Source organism: Macrotis lagotis, chromosome 1 (genome assembly GCF_037893015.1).
Source record: "Macrotis lagotis isolate mMagLag1 chromosome 1, bilby.v1.9.chrom.fasta, whole genome shotgun sequence".
Taxonomy (NCBI): domain Eukaryota; kingdom Metazoa; phylum Chordata; class Mammalia; order Peramelemorphia; family Peramelidae; genus Macrotis; species Macrotis lagotis.
Genome location: NC_133658.1, coordinates 59,145,313 through 59,173,156, shown reverse-complemented (window position 1 = coordinate 59,173,156; position 27,844 = coordinate 59,145,313). Strand labels below are relative to the sequence as shown.

Genomic DNA, 27,844 nt, shown 5'->3' with positions numbered 1-27,844 from the left:
AAGCAATTTGCTTGTGGTCACATAGCCAGTGTTAGAGATGATTAGAAACACTGTTGGTCATTCTCTGCACATCTGGATTCCTTAGAATTATCATTGGATGCTCCAAAGAAGAAATGGGGGATGGGTGTCATATCTTCTTAGCATATAGAAGATACTTAATATATATTAGTTGACTGCCTCTTTCCTTTAGTGATTTAATATAGTGCATTATAGTTAGTAAGTCAAGGCTTTATAAAGGCATTGAGATTTGAACTGGTCCTTAAAGAGAGAATGTTTGTTGAAGGACCAACTCTAACTGGAGTGAAGGCTTTGCAGAAAAGTTCTGGTCTCATTAGATTGACTCAACTCTACCTATTTTTATTGTTGTCGACAATATTTTAGACCATTAAATGGGAACCATGGCTTCTAGTGTCCTGTTTTGTGGTCCCGTATGCAGTCCTTCTCTTCAAAAAATGACCTTCTCTTTGTTTCTCCTATGTGATATTCCATTTCTCATCTCCATGTCTTTCTACTGACTATCCCTCAAGCCTGGAATGGACTCCTTTACCTCTGCTTACTTGGTGGCCCTTCTACTCAGGTGCCATCTTCTGCATGAAGCCTTTTCTATCCCACCCCACTTCCCACTAACTTTTACTCCCTCTTAAACTACCCTGCATTTTGCTTTCTTTTTTACAGATTTCTATCAATTCATTTTATATTTATGTTGTATTACAGATATATGTATGCATAGAACAACAATAGTAACAGCTTAAATTTTTATGTCAGTCTCCAGCACTTTACAAACAGTATCTTAATTAATCCTTACATCAATCCTAGGAGGTGCTATGATTATCCTCATTTTATAGATGATGAAATCGAGACAAACAGGGATTAAATGACTTGTCCAAGATCACAAGCTTGCTGGTGTCTGAACTTGGGACTTCTGGCCTCCAGACCTAGCAGCATCCTATCCACCATACCTCCCATGGAATATGTTTGTTATCTCCCTCTTTAGAATGTCAGCTCCTTGTTGGTGGGACTTTTAATTTATAGGCCTAGTGTCTAAGACAGTGCCTGGTAAATAAATTGATTGATTGGTTAATGGTGATGATGCTTTGGGGCTGAGACCCCAGAATAGCACTGCTCTAAGTTGGCCTTTGGATTTTATTTATAATGGTTTCAGATGTTGCAGAAAACAGCACAGATAGGTTTCTTCTCCATTCCCTCTTAACCTGAATGATTGCTTATAAATTTCTCCTGTCTATTAGGCATACCCTGAGATTTTGGAATGCAGCTTTTTTTGATGCGGTCCATTGTGAGAGAAGGAAGCGATCCCCTACTACCAGGTAGGAGCTAAAGATGGCCCATGGGCCTCTCGTCCTTCTGTGTAAGTGGGGAGACTGGGAAGGGAAGCATTTTTCCCACCTTCTTTACCACCCTCTATGTCTGCTGGCTTGAAGACTGCCCTGAATGTTGTTAAGGACACACAGCTGAGAAAGGGATGGGGTTTAGGAGTTGTCCAGAATGTGCATGTATGCTTTTTCGCCTGGGACGGTCTTAGATTTCTTGGCCTGATTCTTCCAGACAACTCAGCAGATGACAGTGTCAACTTTTCCCACTGGACCCTTTAGTGAAGTCTCACTAGGGCACCAGAACCCAAAGGAATCTACTAATCAAGTCTTTCTACCTTGAGATGTCACCATGAGGCTTAACCTCCTTTGGAACCCAGTTGCCATTTTGTAACTTGATTCCTCCTTGGTTTGCAACATTAATCAACCTTTCCAAGTTCTAGTAGTAGTTTTCAATTTGGAAGGTTCCCTCTTTCTGCTTGTCTTTAGAAAATTTACTTTAAGTGGGATGATGCTGGCATGAGAACTTTTCATGGTGTTGCTACTTCTGGCTTCCTGGGGGACACCACGAGGGAAGAGGCACATGAATCTCCAGGAGCTGTCGTATGACTTATCAGTCAGAAGAACATGCTGTGGTGAAAGGATAGGGAGGAGAGAAGGGTATAGTGGGGAAAAAGCTCTATCTTGAGAGGCTGGAGATCTGAGTTCTCTACTCCTGACTTGGCCATCAACTTGCTGTGTAACCTGCAGCAATTTACATTCATTCTCTGAGCCTCATTTTCCCCTTCTAAGGAAGAGGATTCAAGAGCCTTAACCTGGCTTTCAGATTTTATTTGTAGCTCTGTTTCTAATACTGCAGGAATCTTCACAGGTAGGCTGCTTCTCCATTCCCTGAAGGCTTTGGGGGAGAGGATCTCTTGAATCCCTCTAATTTCTATTATTTTAGGAAAGAAACTGACCCTGGCCTGGGAGTTACTCCCCTGAGTGAATAATTGCAGGCAGGACAGGCCAACTATAATGTTTGGAAAGAGGATATTAGTGCTTGGCTTGAATGGCACAACCAGGCTGCTGTCTCCTTAAGTAAGACCAATCTTCCTTGCTGATCTGCCCAACAGATAGAGCTCTTTGCTGTCCCCCAACTCCTGCTTGGGTGGTTAGTATGGGGTATAGCAGAAAGGACTGCCATTGTGAAAGGCAGGCAATTTGGGTTGGAATCCCAGTTCTGCCACTTGCAAGCTGTGTGACCTTAGGGTAAGTCACTTCTCCCCACCAAACTTCAGCTTCCTCATTTCTCAAATGAGGAAGACTTGGGTTTGCTTCCTATCTCTAACCCTTGCAAGCTTGTACAATCATGGGCATGTCATTGCACAAAAAAGCAATTGGACAAATACAGCCTGTATGACCCTTCCAGTTCTGTGCTGCTATTTCCCAGGGCTTTGGTGAGGATAGAAAGGGAATGGCTATTTTTTTTTTAGCATAACTTTTGCAGACTGGACTCCTGGGGCAGGGGGGAGGGTTATTATGGGAGTGGGGTAAAGCAGAGGTAAACTAGAACCCTTTAACTTGGGGTGATCATGTTCTTTCATTTTCTTAAGCTCCTGGGGTAAGTTGGGGAGAAGAAAAGGGGTGGGGGAGTACCCTGATATTTCACTGCAAGCTATTTGGGGAAAACAATATCATGTTATATCAGAATAATATGGAGGAAAAGTTTGATTATTAAAAGGGCAAGTGGGGCTTTTCTCCTTATTATTCAGCTATCAGGAAAGAAGTTTATTTTAAATATCCTGTCTCTTCCTATTTCTCTTTTTTCTCTCTCTATGTGTCTTTTCTATGTTTCTCTTTATCTTTCATATCTTTCCCTGTCTCTGTTTCTCTCTCTCTCTCTTTCCCTTTTCTTGCTTCTTCCCTCACTCTTCTGTTTCCCCTCCTCTCTTTACCTGTTGCCTGTGTCCCTCCCTTCTCTCTTTTTGTCTCCTCTCTGTTTCATCTTCCCCTTTTCCCTCCTTCCTTCCCTCCTTCCCTTTCTTTCTCTCTCTTCTCTCTGTCTATAATAACTCATTCTTTTACTTGTTCTCTTTTTTCCATCCATTTATCTTGCATGATCTTAACATGTACCCTTTGTTGACCTTGTTTCTGCTGCCACTCCAGAGGGAATGCTGGAGAGGAAGAGGAAAAGAGGTGTGTGTGCCCCGGGGTTGGGTCCATTTGCTAGTAACTTCTGATTCACTTGAAGATCGTTTACAGGGCAAAACCAAGGGGGTGGGATGGGGGCTGGGGGAGGAAATGGGCATTTTCAGCTACTCTGACCCTGATAGAGATCAGGAGGCTGCTTCCTATAGCTGAGGGGTCAGTGGGGGAAACTGTGACGGTGGCTGACAAGATGGTACCTGTTAATCCCTTATACTCAATAAGACTTACTGGGGATGGGAGAGTTTGCAATGGTAGCCACTCTGGGAAGGCATTTAGCCCAGTACCAACTGCCCAAGTCCTATGGAAAGATTTTCCCCCTTCCCAATAACCTTTAACTTAGGGAACTGAATTCTCTTCACACCCTGTGAGATCTGGCCTCTGGAGTAGATGGTGTTTGAGAAACCATGATCCTGTGATAACAGACAAAACAGAATAACAAACATTTATTAAGTTTCTACTGTATTCACAAACCTGTAAGGAAGTATAAAGTATTGACAAAACACAATAGCTGCATGCTGCTATTATTCTTTGTGTTATTCCCCATACGGCCATCCATGCAATATTAGACACTCAGCTTTCCCCATGTGATGGCTAATTTGAAACCCTAAATTGCCCTGAAAAACTCTTTGGGTAGGGGGAGGATTTTTGAGGGTGGGGAGGACAGTTGCTGATCCTCTCTTATTTTGAATCACTAAATTTTTAGTTTTCCATTTTTGAGTGGTCAGCTCCTCCTGAAGCAAACCATATATATTTCCTGTTCCATTCTGTATTGATCACTTACTAATTATGTGGCCTAGTCCCCTGGTTTTGTTCCTGAATATTTGTTTCCTCATCTCCAAAATCAAGGGGTGAGACTAGATGTTTTGAAGTTCTCCTCTTGTTCTATCATTCTGCCTTTAAAGTTTCCTTCTATCCCTAAGGTTTTGTGATCTGGGAACCCTTGACTAACTCCTTGGGTTTTTGACTGGTACATCTTTGGGGCCATGATCCTTATCTTGTTAAATTTGCAACTAAGAGATTCCATCTGACCTGTTCTATATAGTAGGAAGGCACAGTGTAACCTAATTGTATGAAAATGATATTGTGGAAGAGGTGGACATGATCACTAAAGATGGGGTGACATTGTGGTTGGGTGTGGAAGGGGGGAGGTCAATCAAGGTGCTAGGGTCTGGGAACTCTTCAAGCTTGGGGAATGGAACTGGTAAGGAGTGGATTGAATTTTTATTTACCTCCTACTCTGGCTTCAAAGCCTAAAAGCCATATCTTGCCTTCCTAGAGTTTGTATTCTACTGCGCGTAAGCAAATAAGTCAAACACATAAATATGTGTTTACGTATATATACACATAAGTAAGTAGATAAGTCATTACAATTAATTTCAGGATTACTGCCAATCTAGAGTGCATTCAAACTAAAGTTCTGAAAGACATCAGAATATTTTATAAGACACACAAAAAAGACTTTCTTCTTCTACCTGCTCCTATCTAAAAAAATTTCCTAAAATTTCTATCTCTCTGATTCTGGGTAAGTCATTTTCCTATTCTTCTTCATCTGTAAAATGAAAGGGTTAGATTAGATGATAGTAAATATCCTTTCCTGTTCTAATTGATATTTTTGTTTTTATATTCCTTCCCTTTCTTCCCAAGAGAGTTATCTTTTATAATGTGATTATAAAAATTATAATCAAACTCAACCCAGTTATCCATTTTATGACTGGCACAGGCAACTTCTTGAGACCAGTAGAGGATAGTAGGGAAGGAAGGATGAAGTCCAGGATCATCCTACTTTTTTTTTTTTTTTTTTTTTAGGTTTTTACAAGGCAATGGGGTTAAGTGGCTTGCCCAAGGCCACACAGCTAGGTAATTATTAAATGTCTGAGGCCGGATTTGAACTCAGGTACTCCTGACTCCAGGGCCGGTGCTCTATCCACCTAGCCACCTAGCTGCCCCTCATTCTGTTTTCTAAAGTTTTACTGATCTAGAAACTTGGGAGCAGAGCTCTCCCCTTCTCATTTCTCTTATGAAAACCACAGAAAAGAATGGCAGACTTTTCCTTCTCCTAATCTGTTTTGCTTGGAAAACCTTTCTTATTGCATTTGAGTATCTGAAGGATAACCACCTGGGAGTGTTTGCACTTCTACATACCATGTAGATACATAGACACACACACATATTCACTCTCATTCACACACACACACACATACACACACACACACACACACATACACACACACACACACACACACACACACACACACACACACACAGTTTGTGGGTATTTTTCAATCCCTTCCACCACCTATTAACCTGAAACATTTCCTTCCCTTTTGAGGGAAGAAAATGAATTTATTCTTTTCTCTGATGCATAACTAATTATGTTCCTTCTTCATGGAACTGTCTTCCAAGAAATCAACCTGAGAGGGAATCATCTCTGTTTTCCCTGAAACCAGGTTCTGTTCTGGTTTGGAGCTGGGCAGGTTTCATTTTACAGATTACCACTGCTGCTGAAAAGCTGACTTTTAAATTGAATTTCTGCAAATCAAATCATATTTTCTCTTTGACTTCCTCTATAAAATTAGCAGTGTTTTCCAAGAGAAAATGATTTTAGCTCCAGGGCAAAACTGAAATCACACTAAGTAAAGGAAATACTTTAAAAATTGTATTTTTGAAGGGAAATGATAATTTTCTGATTGGGAAGCTATGTTAAAGTGAAAAGAGCAAATGAAGTGTCAAAAGACTAGGTATGGTCCCTGACTTGTTGTGTGACCTGGACTGTTTATTTACCCCCTTTAAGCCTCAGTTTCCTAATCCTTAGAATGCTTTTGGCCACATGATCTTAATGATCCCTTCTGCTCCTGATAACTCCCAAGATCCAAGCATTAAAACTTGAAATACTTGGGCTTCTGGCTAGGATCCAGGACTGTCCACTTCATTTACTAGAAGCTGAGTTTCTCCATCTGTAAAAATGGGGACAGTGATATGCTAGGTAAGTCATAGCATATGCTTTTATAAAGCATAGTGAGAACCCTTTAGAAAAGTGTAGTGTAGTTAGCATCATTTATGACATAGACTAGCTATCTGGTTCAATCTTTTCATAAATCTGATGTCCAGATGCTGGTAAAGTCATTATTCTGATAATTTTTTTATTTCCATTTTTCAATGTGGATTATCACTTGGTGAAAGTTACTTCAGGTAAAGATATCTATTTATCATCTTTTATTTCTGAGAAAGCAAATTATTTAAGCTTTCCTGTATTGACCCTTACAGGGACTAAAGAAGTTGGGGGGAAGGGTTCAAAAGAGGAGATGCTTTATTTAGTGTCCTCAGCTCTCTCTGCTGAGAGACTCCAAATAAGGTTATATTATAACTCTTCTGGGTAACCTAATACTCCTATCATTTTTAGAGAGCCTCAGGAATTTAATTGCCTGCTTTAGCTATAGCAGGAAGGAGAGACATACTTCCTGTCTAGGTTAGCAGTAGTTCTGTTACAAGATGGTAATTAGGACTCTTATACCGAGGTCTTCTATGCTATGAGGGAAGGGCAAGCTGATGGGACAGGACTCAGTGAAGCATCCCAGGGTTACTTCTAATCTGAAGTCAGTTCCCCAACAACGTTATAGTGCTGGCTTGACTCTCATAAAGAAGTCAACAGTTACCTAACTCTTATGCTCATCCTATATGTGACTTTGGGCAAATCACTTTTCATTTCTGAAGTCTGTTTCCTATTCTGTAAAATGGGGATAAAAATACTGGTTCTAATCTCCCTGCCAGGATAGGTATAGGGATGTTTTGAACACCTTCAAGGTTTGTCTCCAAAATTTTAAAATTGGTAGCATTATCATTACTTATGAATTATCATTCAGCTAACTTTGGGAAACTCACTCACTTGTGCCTTCCACCCAATATTATATCTATCTTCTTGGCCATCCCCACCTCTAAACATTGTTAATCCTCATAGGAAGTGTGTTCATCCCATCACCTAACATTCACTTGTTACAACCCTCTTCCCAGCAGCAGGCAGGGAAAGGATGGTAGGCATCATATATTCATTCTCCCATTCTTCCTTTGGTTTCTCCATCTTCTGCCTGCATCCCTCCTCCATGGTCTCTAAGACCATCTTTTCTCTCCTTTTTCCTTTTATATGGATTTAGCCCTGACTTAGTCTGACTCATCCACTGAAAATTTTATTTTTCTAGGGTAAACAATGGGTTAAAATGCAGTCTTCCTCCAAGTCTGCAGGCGCCTGTGGTTCTCATTAATGCAGCAGGCACCCTCCATGGAAGACCTTAATTCTTTGGTTCTGATACTCAAAGCTGGCCATTCATTAAAACAAATGAATAAAACTCAGGAAGACTGGAGCCACATTTCCATCTGGCATTATTATGTTGATAGACAAAAGGAGGCAGGGCTAAGAGATGAAGATGATACATAGACTGTTGAAATCATAAAACATATGCAGCCCAGTGGGTCAAGGGTTGGACTTGGTATCAGGAGAACCCAAGTTCAAATGTGACCCTAGCCATGTGATTCTGGGCAAACCACTTAACCTCTGTCTTCCTTGGTTTCCAAAACAGATAATAATAGCACCTACCTCACAGGGTTGTTGTGAGGACCAAATGAGATAAAGTTAAAGGACTATATAAATCCTAGACATTATTATCATCATTACTATTATTAACTGTCACACATAGAAAAAAATGCCATTATTCCTCAATAAAATATTTGGGATAAATATTAACAATTAATGAGAAGAAAGCACAGTGTGATGGAAAGAATACTGAATTTTTTGAGTTGGAAGACCTGGCTCTACCTTTTACCAACTGTGTGATTCTTGGGCTAGCAGCTAGGCGAGCCAAGGGATATTTGTTCACGAATCCCTAAATTAGCTTAACCTCTCTAAACCTCAGTTTCTCCATTTGTAGCTATCACACCATATATCTCCTAGGGTTGTTGTGAGGTAAAGCACTTATAACCTTATAGCACCACATAGTTGTGAATTGTTATCATGATACAATAGTTCCCTTTACCTCTTTAGTAGGGGGACTCTTGGGAGAAGGTATCTGGTTCTTGTTTCTGTCATCTCCCTGCCCCACCTTCCCCAACCTTGAATGTCCTTTTTCTAGAGAGTATAAAGAGGAATTGAAAGGATATGAGGGAGAATACCCCTTGGTATCTCAAGTCAAGGATATATCTGAAAAAGCACATAGAGACTTCATCAATTTCCCAGTTGGAGTTTCTACACAATTATATTCATAGAAGCATCTTAAATAGATTTCCAGGCTGTGCTGGACTAACTTTTAATTATAACTTTAGAATAAAAAATGTTTGTTTGACTCCTTTGGAATTGAGGGAAGAGAGGGGTAAAAGAGATAAAAACAGAAGGCAAACATTTGAAAAGTTGTTTGGGTATGGATCTGTGCCCACTTGGACTTGGTGGGGCCAGAGGTCACATTTAGAAAAAAATGAGTTGAACATCTGAGACATAAATTTTTGCTAGATCAAAGAAAAAATCATAGACCATCAAGATATTCCTGTCTTTAGTTTAGGGAAGCCCCTAGCTTTCCAGTAGGAAACAATTGCTTAAATCAACATGTTTCTTCTAAAGAGCTATGACCCAATACAGACCCTGCACCTCTCTATGAATCCTACTTTTTAATTGTCAGGGCAGTATTTATTATATGCACAAAAAACTGTGAGGAGCCCAATAAATATTCACAAGTCTGGCATCCAGGGACCTGTTACCATTTCCACTCCAATGATTAGCCCTGTGTGTCTTTGGGTCAATTGTCCTTTTTCTCAGTTCCCCCCTCCCCCATGGACTAGAGAAACTATCACCTGTCTTCTCCCTAATTTATGAATAAATGGTAGAGAAGAGATGATATAGAATCTCTGCTTATTTTCTTATTGTTCCTATAAATCATGATTTAACATGAGAGGCAGGCCTTAATCTTAGAATCTGATACACAGGCAGATCATTTTTTTCTATATGTCTAAAAAGCTTACATCTAGGACTTTAAGTGACTGTCAAGGGTGGAAGGAATTTCCATGCTGGAAGTTTCCCACAGCAGTGAAATGAAAGGTCAATATAATATTCCCCCTTCCCAGAAAAGCAAAAAATATACCTTAGTACTAATGGGATGCATTCACATTTGGATTCTATATTTTGTAAATTTAACTGTGACCACCCATGTAATTTTGCCCAGTGGAAAGCAAGAAGATCCATTGAGAATACTGCTTTTCTATTTTTGGTGGTGAAGGGGATGCAAGGGTTGGTGTTTTTGCTGTTATTGCTATAGGGGCTGTGGTTGGGTTTGTTAATTCTCCAAAAACCTGGTTTCTTGTTGCTTCCTATGCTTGCAGGGAGAAGTGGTGCCACATGACCCAAGAGGAACGTGATGACAGCCTCCGATTCAATGAGAACATTACCTTTGGGCAGCTTGGGTAAGAGAGCTTGGATGAACGTTAGCTTTGCCCACAGTAGGTGGCTAATAAATGTTTAGTGATTGATTAAAAAGCATACCTAGCTAGGTTTCAAGGCCTCTCTAGTTTGGCATAAACTGCTACAACTGACATTCCCTCTGCACAATCTTTGAGGATATGGAAAACTGATGGAAGAAAGAGAAATAGAATAACCTAGGAATACTTCATGTTCTGCATCCTGCAGTCAATGAAGGGGCTTCTATAAGTAGAATTCAGAAAGGGAGCCTTGTGGTCTTCAGGGAAAGGTCCTGCCTATCAGTGAGAACCTCATCTTGCTTCTCATTGGAGAAAGGTATAAAGATGTGGGTAGAAATCCTGTTGGATGTAACGTGTAGTTTCCTTCCTTCAGCACATTTACTCACAACATGTTGGCTTTTGGGCTGAACAAGAAGCTGTGCAATGACTTCCTGAAGAAGCAGGCTGTGATTGGCAATCTGGATGAAGGTGAGGGGTTATGGCAAGTTTATGAATTGGTTCTGCTACTGCTGAGAAAGTATATAAAGGTGGGAAGTGGACAGGGACCAAACAAAGGAATTTATGGGCAACTATCCCTTGGATTTCCAGAAGACTTGACTAGTTGGGTTGTTTTGGTTTTTGTTTTCCTTTGAGTTGCTAAAACCTCATCCTTTAGGGAGTCCTATTTCTATAGAGTAAGATTTGTTCCCTTTGGAAGGGGAAATTTGTTCTTTTAAGAGTTATCTGATTTCTTGATTCCCTTTAATTCTCCTCCTTCCCAAACTACCTTGTATGTAACAGCTTTGTATATAGTTACATTTATTAATTTTAGATTTAAGCTTTCTGAATTTTCCCTGTCTCTTTTGTTCATTGTGAATTGTTTTATTCTTTGTACCTGTACTATTCTTAGCGCCTAGCTCAGTTCATGATACATTATAGATAGACATTTTAATAAGTATTGATTATTAGACCAAATATGAAATATCTAAAATTTGTTACCTCCCTTGTGACCTGACACAAAGCTACTAATCTGCTAGTCTGCTAGGGCTAAGTGCTAAGGAAAGTTGAGGTTTCCTAAGAATGTCTTTGCCCTCAAGGAACTTACAATCTAGAAGTCACTTGATACTGTAGGTAAATGTTTAGTAGCTAGACCCTGGACCTCTGGATCCATGCTGTCAAAGTCAAACAGAAACCTAATAAGGATCTCTGAAATATAGTATTGATGCAGGGAAAAGATGTAGAGAATTATGAATGTAGAAATTGGATGGAGATGTAAATTGACTATCACCTACTCTGGTGATGTAAATTGACTAGAAGTAATCTTAAAGACAGCTAAATCTTGTCAAATTGGGTGGAGATCCCCATTCTTGATGTAAATCAACTACCATTGATTCATTATGTAACATGAAATTTGTATCCTGATCTCCTTAGGCTTCACCTTCCTCCTAATTCCAGGTCCATTAAGGGGAAGGGCATTTACCTTTTGCCCTCTGAATGAGAGGCAAGACATAAAAATCTGGGTTGGACTCCACTCGTAGCCACCAGTCTTCTCTGATTTGCAGGTCCAGTCAAGTTGAGCTTGACTGTTCTTTTGTCTCTGTACTTCTTTGTGTTGTAGCTTCTTTTAATACATTTTTATATTCTTTCCACCCTTGCTTTCCCAAGTTTGAATAATAATTTCTCATAGGCAGATCCTACCTCAAGTAGCCAGCAGCAACAGTATCATTTATATTTTATTGTATTTTATTTATTAAGTATTTTCTAATTATATTTTTATTTGGTTTGGGAGGCAGGCAGTAGAGGTTAAGACTTCAAAAAAGTACCTGTTAACAAATCTTTGATCAGTGATTGTCAAAGTTTGCTATTTACAAATAGTTGCCTCCCCTTATATGTCTCCACACCCCTTCCATACTACCCTGAACTCACCTGCTGTAACAAAATGTCTCCCCTCTGGCTTTTTCTCTTGTTTTTATAAGACCAATATGGTAAACCTTTTTTGATGAGGAGATAAAGCAAAGAATCCACAAAATATGGAAAAAATGGAAATCAGTTTTCTAATTATTGATTTGCAACACCATTTGCAGGTTAGAGAACTTTTGTAGATCTAATGAAGATAGTAGCAAGTTTGTTACACTCCTTAGATGTTAAGCACCTACTGTGTAATTCATCCCAGCATCTTTAACTATTTAATGACAAAGAAGCACCTTATCTCTGTGCCAAAGTTACTGAACATCATTTCTGTCATTATTGTTGATGATGATGACGTTTTCCTGGAACCCCCCCCCACACACACACACAGTGACTCTTATTTATGCTGACATTTCCTCTAACATAATATTCTTTCTTCCAGAGCAATACAAGCTACTGAGTGACCACATTGAGCAAATGGCTATTGAGTAGCTCTGATGAGGGCCAAATCAGCAGCATCCACCGAGGGAGGAGTACTGTTGGAAGTCTCCTCTCCAAACACCAGGACCAACAACCAGCTCTTAGCATCATTGCAATTAACCTGCATGACTGTCAGCCAAACGTAGAGCCCTGATCTGCCAGTAGATCTATGAGTGAGTGAATAAAGACTCTTGTTCTCTCCCCTTACCTCATCCTCCCTTGTGTGTGTTCCATAATCACACACCAGAAACACTCCTCAGTTTCTATGGCAAAAGCAGAATGGATAAGCTATCTGTACGGACCCAAGCATCCCCTGTAAGAGGTGAAAACAAAGAAGAGGAAGGGAGGACTGCTTGCAGGGGCAGTTATGGAGCAGCATCCCTTTCAGCCACAGGGTCCTGAAGGCCTTTTGCTCATTGCTGGCTATGAGACTTTGATTGGGGGGGGGGAAAGATGGGTCACTGGACCAGTACAAGCTGAATTCTGTGAACTGGGGGGTGGGGGAGTGGGTTTGATGGGAGTATAATGCATGCATGTCCATGTAGCTATAGGATCATAGAATGTTGTAGAAAGGACCTTCCAACATAGATAGATTATTAGAATTGGAAGGACCCATTGAGATCTTCTAATCCAATTCCACATTTTCAGATAAGGAAACCGGTCCCAGAGAATGGAAGTCACTTGTTATAGAAGAACTTAGTTCAGGTCTAGAAATCTCAGAGGAGCCGAGTCCTGGTCTCTTGGTCTGTTAGTTGTACCTTGACATCTCTTCTGTAAAGATAAAACTATAGTCTGCAGGTTTGAGGTATTGCAGCTCTGATCCTCCCTAATGTGCAAAACTATATTCTAGGAGTCAGGATTGGGGACCTAGCAGCTTTTCCTAGAGATGTTGAGTCTATCATGACCAGGCATTCCATGTTCCTTTTGTGACTTCCCCTAATGGCTGGAGGAATTCCCATTGAAGTATATCCATGAGAAGGGAAGCATTTGAGCCCTTGCAACCTCCCATTTACTTGTTCTTTCTCCTTCCCTCTGAATAAGGATGGGGAAGTCACAAGAAGAAAGGACAGCCTCTTATTTTGCAGAAATAAGGGCAGAACATTTTCCTTCCTGACTACAGCAAGAATTGGACCTGGGGCTAGCATTAGAGGAGGATTATAGTTAGATGTGTGAATGAAGCAGTACTCTTGAGACACAGTAGGATTTGTGCAGACTTATTTGAGATGAATCCTATCAACACAGATGTGTCTGTGCCAGACTGCCTTGGGAAGCTCTCAGGGTCAGCTGTTCCCTTTTCTTTTGTATATGACATATTGAGGGCAGCTTTTTGGCTGCCTGCTTCGAAGGAGATGCAAAAGAGGAGGTCTTTTCTTCTATTACCTGGAGCCTGCTGCTTCCTGAAGCCAAACATTGATGCAATTTTCCTTTTTGGGAACAATCACATTCCTCCCCCTCCCCCTCAAAAAATATACATATATCATATATTTCTATACATATATGTATATATGTACATATATAATACCAAAATATTCAGTGTTACATTGATCACAGTGTGAGATGATTAAGGAAAAAGCAGCTTATGGTGGAGCTTGGTCAAATTTGGGGAGGGAAACCTACTTAAGAGGACCCCATGTAGCAAAGTTTTATATCTGAGCCAGTGTATGTATGGAATAGATTTGTAACTTGTGACCCTGATTACTGTGGATGTTTAATGTTTTTTCTTACAGTATTCCAGTTGTTGCTTTCAAAATTCACCCAAGGGGAAAGTCAAGAGCTGAGTTTATAAGTGCTCTCTTGGACTCATAAATGAAGCCAGAACTAAGTGTGTTTCCCCATATCACAGAGCTGCAGGCTCACCAGAGCTAGAAGAGGGGAGGAAGAGAGTATTAATGGGGTCTTCTGCTTTCTTGGCTGCTCATCTATCCTGCTTATCACCTTGAGCAGCTTGAGTCTTATCATTTCCTTCAATTCTCTGCAAATGCCAGTTAGTCCCATTTTTATTCCTTGGTTTCCGGAGTCCAACTTCTCATTGGTCTCTACCAGGAGCATCAGATCAGACTAAGATGCACAATGTATTATTATTTTTAAAGTCATTTAACTGATCATATTTGATGTATAAGCTCCCCTACACCCCATTCTGCTTTCCTTAATATAAATATTTCTAGGCAAAAGCAACTTTTGTCTTTGCCTGGTTACAGAGCTAGTGTCTCCTACCCGTTTCAGGGAGGGTTCTCTGTAGAAATTAAAAAAAAAATTTTTTTCTGGACTCTTCTCCCTTTCCAACTTATCCTTCCTGCCCTATTATCACCACTTTACAACTTCCAGTGATATTATTCCCTCCCCCCAGCCCCTGCCCAACCAGCCTTTTTAAGCCCTGGATACCTCCTCTTGGATAAATGACTGATAGATATTTCTTCAGCTCATTATCTAAAAATGACCATAATTCTTGGTCAGGTGAGCCCAAAACAAATAGCACAGAAAGAATGAGCAATAAATAGGACTGGGCATTGGGTAGCCCTAAGAAAGGGTTTATATAAAATGTGCCTGATTATGAATGTATTATATATATGACTGATCACCTTCAGAAGCTAGATGATGGGAGTTTGAGACATTTGATTTTTCTTTTCAATGAGCCCACCTTTTAAAAAGCCATGGGTAATATTGTTGAGCTGGCCTTATTTTGGGGACCAAGATAGGCACTAGTTACCTATGTTTTGGCTAGAGAGAGTATTAAGTGCACAGCAACCAGAGTCTCCTTGTAATCAATGGTAGGGAATCCATCAACAAGTCAACATGTCCCTGCTTTCCCCTGATCCTTTTTGAAACTTCTTTTTTTTTTTTTTGGAAACTTCTTTCTTATAATATTAAATCTCATCTATGCTCAATGTACCCCCAGTACAGTACAGTATGCCCACCTATAAAATGGAGGTAGTGAAAATAATTAGATCTCTTCTAACTTTTAGATTTTCAGAGTCTTGATCGATTTTCCTTAGGAGAATTGATAGATTTAGTGATACAATAGCTTTTTGAGGTCTTTGCTCAGAAATGCGCTCCCAAAGGATGTTTTGTGTTAATAAGCACATTTGAAGGCAAGTCTTGGCTTCTTCTATGGGACTTCTTTTGTGACCTCCTTCAAGGGTTATAGAAACCCAGCCTTCCATCAAGAGGTTGGTGTCTAGGGAGGGTTCCCTTTTGGAAAGGAATGGAATTTGGACACCTCTTCCTGTTTTCCTTTGCATTTCTGGATGACTTCCATCAGTTTTTTTTTTCCTCCAAGTTCCTTTACCTTGGTATGTTTTCAGGCACATTTTTCAAAACTGATTTAAGGTAGAGGGAAAAAGAGAAGGTTTCTCTTGGCTGCGACTTCTGTCAGCTCCTTTTTAGCTATAAATCATACACCCAAGAAGCTAGGATGAAACAAAGGGTTGGATAGGAAAGATATATTACCTGATTCATCCTATACTTCTGGATAGCACCCAAGGTCAGGGAGGTGGGATTTGTACAGGATTTGAATCAGGTCTTCCTAAAATCCCCTCTAGCTCAAAATCTGGCTGCTTGTATGATACAGACTGTGCTGGTATCAAGCTGTCTTGGAGCATGGCTATTTATTGCTCTGCTGCTGTTCCATACAATAGTCTGAGAGTAGTGCAGAATATGCTGAACGGCAGTGCATCTACCCAGCATCCCTCTGTCCCCTGTAATGTCATCCAAGAATCTGTGATTCTGCAGACCTCTCTCATTCACCTCTGAGATGATCCAAAGGATTGCCCTCTCCTGGAATTTTCTCTTAAACATGAGTACACGGATTTCAAATACATTATTTTGCAGAGAAGCAGACTGCATTTTTATGTTTTGAAATGAGTGGAAGTGATAACCCTCACATTTGGCTCCGTGTGAATAATATCTGATAGGTCCTTTTTGAAGGCAAAAATGAATACTTTAGAGCTCAGAACTTTGTCCCTTTTTTGCTCAGAAACCTCAGTACAGACACTGCAGTATGAGGTTTCCATTATCTGGCTTTGAGTACCATCTTTGTTCCAACCAATGTCAAAACCTTATCCAATCTATACATGGCACACTTATTCAGAAGTTTTTTAAAAAAAATATTCTATATTGTAGGATATTCCTATGCCATTCTTATATTGTAGGGTAAGTGTGTTGTGTGGTTGATTGCTGAAGTGGAGTTCAGACTTGTTTTATTGATCAGATCAGTATGACTTTGTTGTTTTACCAAGTATAGTAGAGTCAGCGGTATCTTATGATATCTTAAGCTTAATCCATAGAGACCTTTGCTGGTAATGCTGAAGTAGCTGGCAGCAGGGTTTTTCTCTTTTCAAAGAAAAGAAGGAGTCTAAAATTAAGAAAAAGATAGTTGTGGGGTTGGGGGAAGGGAGGAATGTTTCTGCATTCTTTGTTGACATTACTAAGCTTGAGGTCAAAGGAAACAGTATGTAGGTCTTTGAACCAGCTTAGCCATGTTGGTAGGTATGTTCCAGGTCTTGGATTACACTGGTTCTCAGTCAATCATCAAGGTTTACAATGCCTAGGAGTACGTTAAGTAGAGGGAATAAAAAAAGAAGCAAAAACACAGTCCCTGTCCTCAGAAAACCTATGTTACACTTCTTCAAATTGAAATTCCATAGGACTTCGTCTTATATGCTCCAGCCCCTTGGATTGAAAGGGTTTCATCTTCAGAATTTTTACGAGGCTGTAACCACTTGGTTAATCACTTTACCAAAGTACGGTTAACTTTGGTAATCCATCAATCTAAGCTTGATTTAGAGGAATCACTAGTTACATGAATTTGTTCAATATTTCAACTATTCCAGAGAAAGACTAGTCATAAAAATCAGGAAAAGCATTAAAAAAAATCTGTCAAAATAGGGATAATGCCTGCCTTGTGTCACAGGATTATTGTGACAAAAGAGCATTGCGAACCAGAAAAAAACTTTAGAGTATAATATCCAAGCCTAGGTTTTTTCATTGCCCACTTTTAATTTCCTTCTTATGATTCTCATGAGGACTCTGTCACCCTTACAACAGCCACCCTCCTATATTTGTCTTACTTACAACCTAAGTGATTCTACTGGAGAAGTTCTTCCTTCCCAGTTCAGTTCCATGGAGCTTAGTTTTGAGTGAAAGGGCATTTTGGGGGCTGTAGATGCCTTTGATTCTATACTAACTCATTTTCCAGGTTCAAATTTCCCATAGTCCCAAGGTTGACTCTGACTTCCAACAGTGCAAATAATAAATCAAAGCCTACCCTCTGTTACCTGGAGTGACTGGGAATTGAGTGTGCTTGTTAATTAAATACATACTCAGGATAACAGAAAGTTATCTATGAATGACTGATTTTCATAGTACAAGAAAAAGAAATCATTCAACATAAAAACCACATTGAATGCTATTGAATCTTTGACTCCAGACATCTGGAGTCATTCAGTTCTGTTATTTTGAGTCTCATTGTAGACAGGCAAAAATGTAATGTAATATGGGTTAATAGGATGCCAGTTCAACTTGTATTCTACCCTATTGGACATTTATAGTTTGCCTAAAGTCACATAGTTTTATTACCTACTAAGTCAAGATAGCACTGGCTAAGGAAGTCTTTGAAATTTCTCAGATATTCATACAATGCAAGAGTATACAATGTCATGTAATAGGTGAATTGTTGAGCAATTCTTGTTTTTCCCTTTATTTATGACTTTATGAAACAATGCCGGACACCATCTCCCATCCAGCTTTAATAGATGTCTAATCACATCTCTGCCTAATGAAGGAAGAAGTCATTAACTCCCTTGCATATCCCACTTCCTCTGACCTTTGCTTATAATTTGAATTCTCTCTGTGACAACTTATAAGTGCTGTTTCACAAACTTAACAGGAACCCAGTATGAATATTTTAACATAATAATGAGAAGAAAATATTCTGGCTGTCCCAGATAGAAGAATATGGGATGGTAATACAACTGAACTGGTCTCCTCTTAAAGCAAGACAGAGAACTATATTGATTAGTGTTGGTTATTAAGGCGAGACCAGTAACAAATCACTGACTTCAAAGAAGCTGGGTTTTGGATGTATACTCCTTCTGCTCCCTAGCTATCTCCAGTCCATCTCTGATGCCTCACCACCTGTCTGTCCTTGAACCAGTGATTTTCTCTTTCCAGGTATCCATTTAATCTTTTGTAAAATGAAGGGGATGAACTGGATCAGGATTTCTTAACCTTTGTTTTCTGGACACTTTAGCATCTGTGAAGCCTACAGACCTCATTTTAGAATAATGTTCTTTAAGTACATAAAATGCTATTTAGAGCTACATTGAAATAAAGGTAACTTGTTTTCTATCCAAGTACAAAAGACCCCTTATTGAGCTCTAAGAACCCCTTAGATGACTTCTTAGGTCCCTTCCCTCTCTGACTGGAATGAAGATGAAAGGGGATAGTGCCTGGAATTCATTTTGCCAAGATCCCTTGTGCAATGAGAGTAATTTAAAGTTTTTTTTGGGGGGGGAATATAAGCAATGGGAACTATTTTTCCTGGGTTCCTTTAAAAATGTTTCAAACACTCTTGTGTTGATAGTTTACTCACGAATTGTGTTTTAATTGTGCTTTCTATTTGAGATGTTTGGTGATTTGTGTTCTCTGGGGATATTTTACCCTTACTCTTTTCTCAAATCATTCTTGAATTTGTTTTTGCTTAGCTGAAACCTTGTTATCACCATATCCAAATATTGACTCTTCCAAGTTCAGCCACCATTGGTCAAGGATTCTTGTGTATATTGCTTCTGTACCGGTCTGTGTGTCCTGATGGATGGTGGGTTTTTTTTGGGGGGGGTGGCAAGTTGCATCTTGGAGCTGAGATAGTTTCAAGGACAGCTGCAAAGTGTTGGAATCCAAGCTGTTGTGAAGAAAAAAAAATGTTATTATTGCACCCTGGACTGTCAAAGGGAGGAAACAGAAATAAATTATCTTTTAAAAAAACAGGTTGTTTAAGTTTTTTGTTTTGTTTTGTGTTTTTTTTTTTTTGAGTCATAATATAGAGATATTTGAAGACTTGTTAAAAATTTGCATGACACTTAGTCACACCAGTGGTTCATGGGGGTGACTGTTTCAGAATGTTTGCCTAGGTGGAAGTAACTTTCTCAATTGGGTCAAACATTGTGCTTAGTCTTGTGTGTGTGTGTGTGTGTGTGTGTGTGTGTGTGTGTGTGTGTGTGTATGTAGTATTGTATAGACTTAACCTGCTCCATACTATTTGATTCTACAAACCAGTGTTGGGCCCTCAGACAGGTTTTTTGGAAATAACAGTATTTAGAGTTAAGAGCCCATAAAGATAAAGTAGTCCAACTCCCTCTTTTCTAACTGAGACCTAGACAGGTGTGGCAAAAAGGACACTGGATTCACCTCTATGACATGGACATTTTATCCCTGCTACTCACCACTTACCACTTGGGTAAGTCACCTCTCTGGGCCTTAATTTCCCTCTTTATAAAATGACAATATTTGAATTGAAGTCTCTTCCAGCTCCAGTGGCATGAAATTTCCCCCATATGTAATAAAGATTATAACTAAGGGCTCTTTGAGTTCTAAGTTCTAGGAACTTTCCATTTCTGTGGCCTTGGATGCTTCTGGAGAGTGTATATTCCTGCAGCTTCTGGCAGGAGAAAATGGTAGTTGGGCAGGAGGGAGAAAGTAGGGCTAGAAGTTACATATTTGTTTTTTCCAAAATCTGACTTGAGAGTAGGCAATTAATCTCAAAACTGACTCCAAAGCCATTATCAGAAGATGAGAAACATCTAAAAAGTACACCTTCTAAAAGGTACACCTTCCTGTGGAAAGAGAGAGAATACCAATGGTGGAAATATGAATTTGGTCATTCTGGAAAGCAATTTGGAAATATAGAGAAGTGACTAAACTATCTAGATTCTTTAACCCACATGTCTTACTGCTAGGTAGATACCCCAAGGAGGTCAGAAAGGGGAAAGTTCTATGTATGCCCAAAATATTCATAGCAGCACTTTTTGGAGTGGCAGAAAAATCACTTGGGAAATAACACTATGGAAAGAGCATTGAATCTGGAGACAGGAAGTTTTGGGTTCAAATCCAGTCTCAGACACATAATAATTGTGTGATCCTGGGCAAGTCATTTAAACCTCTGCCTCAGTTTCCTCAACTGTAAAATGGAGATAATAGTGCCTACTTTCCAGGGTTGTGGGGATTAGCTAATATTTATAAAATAATTAGCACAGAATCTGACATAAAAAGTGCTATCATCATAAGGTCAAAGTATATGAAATAAGAAGAAAATGCAGTAAGAAATGATGGATATTAGAAACTCAAAGGAGAATTAGAATTTATATGAATCAATGTAGAGTTGAGGAGATGGTGTTTGTCCTTCATTCTCAAAGAAGCATGACCAGGAAGATGATGCCATGACAAGCACATGAATTAGATTTGAATGAGGGGGTGCTGCATACTAAATCACTTGCCCCACTTTCTCCACCTATCTGGATCCAGTGGCCAGATATGAATTAGGATGATTGGAGATGACCCTGGATGTGAGGCAGTCAGGATTAAGTGACTTGTCTAGGGTTACACAACTAGGAAGTGTCAAATGTCTGAGGTCAGATTTGAATTCCTGTCCTCCTGACTCCAAGGCCAGTACTCTCTAAGGCTGCTGCACCACCAAGCTGAGGTAAACAGAACAAGGAAAATACCCCCAGTGATATAAATGGGAAAACCACCACCAACAGCCATCAAAAACAAATTAAATTGTGTATAATTATAATGTTATGTTGAGAAGAGATGAGATGCATTTTCCTCCCTTCTTTGAAAAACTGGAGTCCAGGGGTATGGAACATTCAGATAACCACCAACCCTGAATGATTTGCCATTTTGCTGAATTTTTATTTTTTTTCTATCTTTGTCATAATGAATGACTCACTGGGTAGGAATTAGGATGAACATTCAGAAAAGAACAAAAGATATCAATAAAAATTAAAACAAAAGCAAAAGTACCCCTTCATCCAATTCTTTAACAAGGGTATTTTATGTCCACATATCAGAAAACTTGGGACTTTGCTTTTATACTCCTTAGATCCTGGTTGGAATTTTATATTCAATTCTGAACACTGCATCCAAGAGAAATATTGATTGTAAATAATAGCTAGCAATTATTTAGAGCTTCAAGGTTTGCCAAGATCTTTACAAATATTTTATTCTCACCATAACCTGGGAAGTAGGTCTTTTTAATATTTTACAGATGAGGAAACTAAGGTAGACAGAGGATAAGAAAATTGCACTGGGTCACCCAGCTAGCAAGTGTCTGAGGTTGGATTTGAACTCAAGGTGTCCCAGCCCCCTTTCCATTGTACCATTTAGTTTCCTAAAGTTAAAGAAGAGGGTTTGTAAAATAAGCTGGAGAAGGAAAGGGTAAACTGTGCTATCCTTTCCAAAAATACCCAAAATGGGAATGTGTGGAGTTGGAAACGACTGAAAACAAGCGTGAGAAGGAGGAGAGAAATCTGGAGTCCCGACCTTTACTTTTGTACAGTTATAGGAACTGCAAATATTTAGCCTGAAGAAAGGACTTGAGGGAGATTGCATCCTCAAAATATCCACAGGGCTGTTGTGTGGGTAGAAAAACAAATCATCCATTTAGGGAGTCCTGCTCTAGGGGGAAAAAGTATCACTGCCTTTCCAATAAAGAAATGGGACAGGTTTTGATATACAGGAATGTAGCATCTGGCACTCTTATATAAAGGAGGCAGTCGACTTTTCCCAAAAAAGGAAGCTTTAAACACACACACACACACACACACACACACACACACACACACGAGAAATCTGAAAAGCCATAGTCCAAGAATATGATTTAAACCAAGAAGCAACCCTGGATCTGATTTCATACAACTTAGGTTTGCATTCCAGTTTTATTTCAGTTAGTGGTGAATGAAAATAATATAATTTTCCCCTTAAGCTCATGGACACCCTAAATCTATCCATAGACATCCCCCCACCAATTAAAAAAACCCATGATCTAGACTGTTAAAGCTTGAAAGAGTATCTGATCATAGGGTAACAGACCTAGAGCTGAAGTGAACCTCAGAGGTCTCCCTCATTCAACCAAGCTCACACAGATTAAGGAACTATCCATTCTTCATTTTACAGACAAGCAAAGAGAAATCCCTTACTCAAGACGGGAATGTGAGAGAGCCTGGGAAGACACTTTCTCTGAAACTTACATTCTAAGACAGTTGCTTGGGCACTGAGATGCTGAAGGATTTGCCCAGGGTCAAGTAGAGTCTCTCTGAGATGGGACATGTATCCAGGTCTGCCATCTTAAGGCTGGCTCTATCAACAATTTTCTTGCCTAGTAGCTAAATTCAAGGACCTTGTCCTTCAAAACTGATGTTGGTTAGGCTCTATCTGGGAGTAAATGGAGTTCTCTTGACTCATTTGGCTTTTTGAGTCCATCCCATGTCACCAGACTTCCCTTCCCCTCCCCCATTTTATTTCCTGCCTTTGGGTACAGTGGAGGGAGGAGGATGTGGAGGATGACCTTGACTAGCCATAAAGTAAAGCAGTCTTGAGGACTTCCAACCCCTCTCCTTTGAGCTCTGCTTAAACAATAAGAGGAGCTCAGATTTTCTGATATTGGATTAAAAGCCTTTATATCCATCAAATCCATCTCCTGTGGGAGCAGAGCTAAGAGAGATTCTAAATCTACCTCCCACTGACCTGAGGGCTCAGATAAGGGTGAGGGTGACATGGGATTGATTGAATCCAAAGTCATTATACAAAAATGGTGCTTGGTGACACGAGAAAAGCCAAGGTCATTAATGTGTTTTCTGTGCACTCTCTGGTACTTGGCAGGAAAATAAATCCTTTGATTTAGGAGCCATCCTCAATGCTGCTATCTAAGCAATATGGATTATTACCGACTTGAAAGTTTGGTAGGAAAGAGGGAGTTTATTAAAGAAGAAAATGACTCCAATTCTCCCAGGTTCCACAATGAATTGAGGAGAAAGACTGAATGATTGAGAGCTGGAGAGGGGCCAATAAAGTCCATACTCATCATTTTGCAAAGGAGGAAACTAAAGCCTGCAGAAGGGAAATTATTTGCCCAGGGTCACATAGGGATATATATGGTAGAGTGGGATTTGGAGTTAGAAGGACTGGGTTTGAATCATAGGTCTCTAACTCAACACCTCTATCGTCTTTTGGAAATTGGACTTTTCTGGCATTAAAGTTATGAGCATTTATTAAAAGGAATATTACAAAGTACCTTTCATTGTATCCCTTAGCATCTTATGCCCCAGGCAGCTTGCCTGTTCATCTTTCCTGCTCTGTTACTCATCAGGATATAAAATCAATCAACAAGTATTTACAGAGTGCCCACTAGGTGCCAGATACTGTGGGCACAAGTACAAAAAAGGAAGTGATCCCTACTTGTAAAGAGCTCGTGCTCTAGTGTATAGGTGGTGGGGTATTTTGGTTTTTTAATATCGAGTGAAATAATCCACTAACCTTGGCACATTCACACAACATATGGTGGAGGAATAGGAACCCCTTGAGAAATGTTTCATTCCACATTAAACAATGGACTTCTGAAAAGTAGGAACAGCTGGGTGTGGTGACATTCCCTGGTTGTGAGCCAGGGAGACTGGGGTGGGTGGCTCAGGGTCTAAAATCATCTTGTGTTCTCACTAAATCTGGAGCAAATATGTTGAACTCCTGAGAGGAAGAGGAGGCCATCTGCCCAAGGAAGGGCGGTTGAATCGAATAAGGTCAGAAAAAGAATGGGTTGGAAAACTCAGATTAGATCAGTAGTTGGTTGAGACTAGTGAATGACTGCTGCACTTCCAGGATTGTGGGGCAACAAATGATAACAACAGCAAGCACCACGGAGAGCAGATCATGCTCAGTATGGCAGAAAGGCGCCTCTTAGCAGTGCATGTTGTGACGTGAACCTGTATTTATTAAAGTCTGGCCGCCAAGAGGTACAGTGGATAGAGCACTGGGTCTGCAATCAGGAAGATCTTAATTCAAATCTAACTTACTAGTTGTGTGACCCTGGGAAAGTCACTCAACCACTATCTACCTTCGTTTCCTCACCTGCAAAATGATGATAATAATACCTACCTCACAGGGTTGTTGTGAAAATCACATAAGGAAACAATTGCAAAACACAGTGCAGTTCTTGGCAAATATTAGTGATGATGATTATCATTTCCTCCCAGAGTCATTGTGAAGATAAAATGAGGTAATATTTCTAAGATGCTTTATAAATGCTAGCTACTATTATTATCATTATGAGATAATAATTATAGAATACTTGGATAAGTGATGACCACATAGTAAGTTCTAGGCAAATGTTAGCTATTATCATCACACTCATCATCATTATTATTATTATTACCGATGGAATGCCATATAAATACAGGAAGATCTGTGATTCCATCAGTATAGGGAACTTCCAGTATGGGAATTTTTTCTACCCCAGCAGATCACCATGTTCTTCTTTAAAATAAAGTTAATTCCCAGGGAGTTGACTGCGATGTAGAGAGTTAAAAGTGACTTTCTCAGATCCCACAGTCAGTAAGTGTCAGAGGTAAGGTTAGAACTCAGGTGCTCCTGACCCCAGACTGAACACCATCTCCTATGCTAGGTTCTAAGTGTCACCTTGACAAATGGAGTTTTCTTTCCCACATGGTAGAGATTAGGGGCACCATATTTTCCAGATTGAGGGGGTATAATCCTGAAAATCTGAATATAAAATCTGAATAAAAGTTTTAGATCCTTCATACAGGTGAAGAAGTCTGAATTATTATGGTATTAAAAATAAAATATGTTGACATTATATAATACTATAGATTTTATACATTTTATACATTTCTGAGTTTCTTCTATACTTTTTCTGTGTCATCTATGGCTGCCACAAAACTCCCCCCCTCCAAATTCCCATTTTCTTTCTTTTTTTTCTTTGTTTTTTTTTAGGTTTTTTGCAAGGCGAATGGGGTTAAGTGGCTTGCCCAAGGCCACACAGTTAGGTCATTATTAAGTGTCTGAGATCAGATTTGAACCCAGGTACTCCTGACTCCAAGGCCCTTGCTTTATCCACTATGCCACCTAGCTGTCCCTCCATTTACTTTCTTATGCAGGCTTATATATCAAAACTGAAATGGGCAAAGTTCCAGTAACTAAGGGATACTGTTTGAGAGCAATGACATTTATTTTATCTCATTCTCCCATTCAAAAGACTTTTTTCTTTGTCATGATTTTTCTCCTATAATAATAATAATAATAATAATAATGATAATTATTCTTGTACCAGATGGTGCAAAGAAAGTTTGTGTACTTTCACTGAATCTTCTACCTAGAATAGACTTTGTCAGCCACCCATACTTGGCCAAGAATCCCCCCCAATGACACATCTTATGGGGGCTCATCTAGGCTTTTTTTTTAATTTTAATTTTTTATTTATTTAAGACAATGGGGTTAAGAGTGACTTTCCTAAGGTTACACAGCTAGGCAATTATTAAGTGTCTGAGGTCACATTGGAACTCAGGTCCTCCTGACTCTAGGGAGGGTGCTCTATCCACTGCATCACCTAGCTGCCCCCTCATATTGGCTTTAAGGTAATGAGGCCACAACAACCCAAGGCATCCTATTCTACTTTCAGATAGCTCAGAAGATTATAGTATTTTTCCCTTCCATTAAGCTCAAATCTATGTCCCTGGATGTCCCCCGGATGTCCCAGGTCATCCGCTTATTGCTTCCAGTTCTACTCTACTGAGTCAAGCAACAAATCAAGTCAAGTCAATAAGCTTTTATTAAACTTGATGAAGCACTTGCTATGTGGTAGGGGGATACAAAGAAAAGACAGAAACATGATCCCTGTCCTCAGAAAGCTTCCAATCTAATAGAAGAAACAACTTGGAGACCACTGTTCGTATTTGAGATTTATAGGCTATGGGAGTTCAGAACTCCAAGACAACTATCATATCCTCACCTGATGCTACCCCAAATTCTATTCTTCTCCAGGTTAAACATTCCTAGTTTATTCAAATGACCTTCTGGTAGAAGGATCTCAAAACCCTTTCCCATCAGGATTACTTTCCTATGGATACTCTCCAATTGATCAACTTTGCTTAATACAATTTTCTGGGACTAAAGAGTTAACACATAGGAATCATAGAGCTATAGCTGGAAGGTTTTTCAGATAAGGAGACCGAGGCCCAAGAGTTTAACTGACCCAGGTCATGCAGGTAACAATTGACAAGGATTACTTTTGAAACTCAGTCAGGATTTGAACCAGGTTCTCTGAATCTAACTCCATTGTCTTTGCCATAAACCAGAGTCTCCTCAGACCTATTTCTCCTTTCATAAAAAAGCAAACAACTGAAAGACTTCAGAGATGAACAGCCTTTGTTCAATCTGCAGTGTTGCCAACAACCATAGGGTAGAGGGTTAGTGCTAGAAGAGACTTTGGGGGGCCACTATTTTATAGATGAAGCAATGGACTAAGACTGTCCAAGTAATTCCTTGTCTCAAGAAGTTTCAGAGGCCTCCTTCCCCTACATTTAAATACAAACTCCATTGACATGGAAAGTCCTTCACAATTTGACCATAACATAGCTTTTGAAATTAATTTCATATCATTCTCTATTTTCTTCCAACCAAACTAGCCTGCTTGTTTTCCATACAAGACATTTCCTTCTCCTACCTCTGAGACTTTGCACAAGAGGTTGTTGGAAATGCTATCCCTTCTCATCTCTAACTTCTGGACTGCCCCTTTTAGCCCCAGTTCAAGTACCACAACCTATAAGAGGCCTTTCCTAATCTCCCTTAGTTCCTCCTACTCTCCTGGATAACAATTGGCAAATATTTTATATTTATTTAGTAAGTCATTGTAAGGAAAAAAGAGCTGGCCTCTGAGCTAAGAACCTTGGGTTCCAGACTTGACTCTCATACATATTTATTCTCTGATCCTGGGGAATAACTTAACCTCTCAGAGCTCTAGAGAATATTTTAATATGCAAAGTTGCAGAAATAATGCCAGTCTATTTTAATGGAGGAAATTCTATTCTGGAAACTGCTCATATGAATAAGATAGTAGTTCTAGTCTCTCTCTCTCTCTCTCTCTCTCTCTCTCTCTCTCTCTCTCTCTCTCTTTCTCTCTCTCTCTCTGTGTGTGTGTGTGTGTGTGTGTGTGTGTGACTTATCTGTGGTATCTTCTGTTTTCTCCTACAGAATCCATGCTCCTTGAAGGCAGGCAGGCACTATTTTGTTTTGTTTTTGTTTTGTATCCCCAGTACCTAGAACAGTATCTGTACATAGCAGGTGTTTAATAAATGTTTGTTAAATTGAAATGACAACACCAAACAAAAATATTCTGAAAATTACGAGCTTGAGGGCTATCATCATCATCATCATCATTTATCTTCATATTCATGATCCTCATCATCACTAGCATTTATATAAAACTTTAAAGTTATATCTGA

General features: G+C 39.6%; 1 protein-coding gene across 6 annotated transcripts in view; it reads left to right on the top strand.

Moving 5' to 3' along the window:
• Positions 1-19,317, top strand: part of KIAA0513 (KIAA0513 ortholog) — a 66,618-nt gene extending 47,301 nt beyond the window's left edge. For all 6 annotated transcript variants that reach the window (XM_074201896.1, XM_074201886.1, XM_074201890.1 and 3 more), the window contains 4 exons: positions 1,248-1,325; positions 9,876-9,956; positions 10,345-10,439; positions 12,301-19,317. In XM_074201896.1, the coding sequence (XP_074057997.1) occupies positions 1,248-1,325; positions 9,876-9,956; positions 10,345-10,439; positions 12,301-12,350 (304 nt within the window). In that variant the 3' untranslated portion in view covers positions 12,351-19,317. The remainder of the gene's footprint in view (positions 1-1,247; positions 1,326-9,875; positions 9,957-10,344; positions 10,440-12,300) is intronic.
• The last annotated feature ends 8,527 nt before the right edge of the window (positions 19,318-27,844 follow it).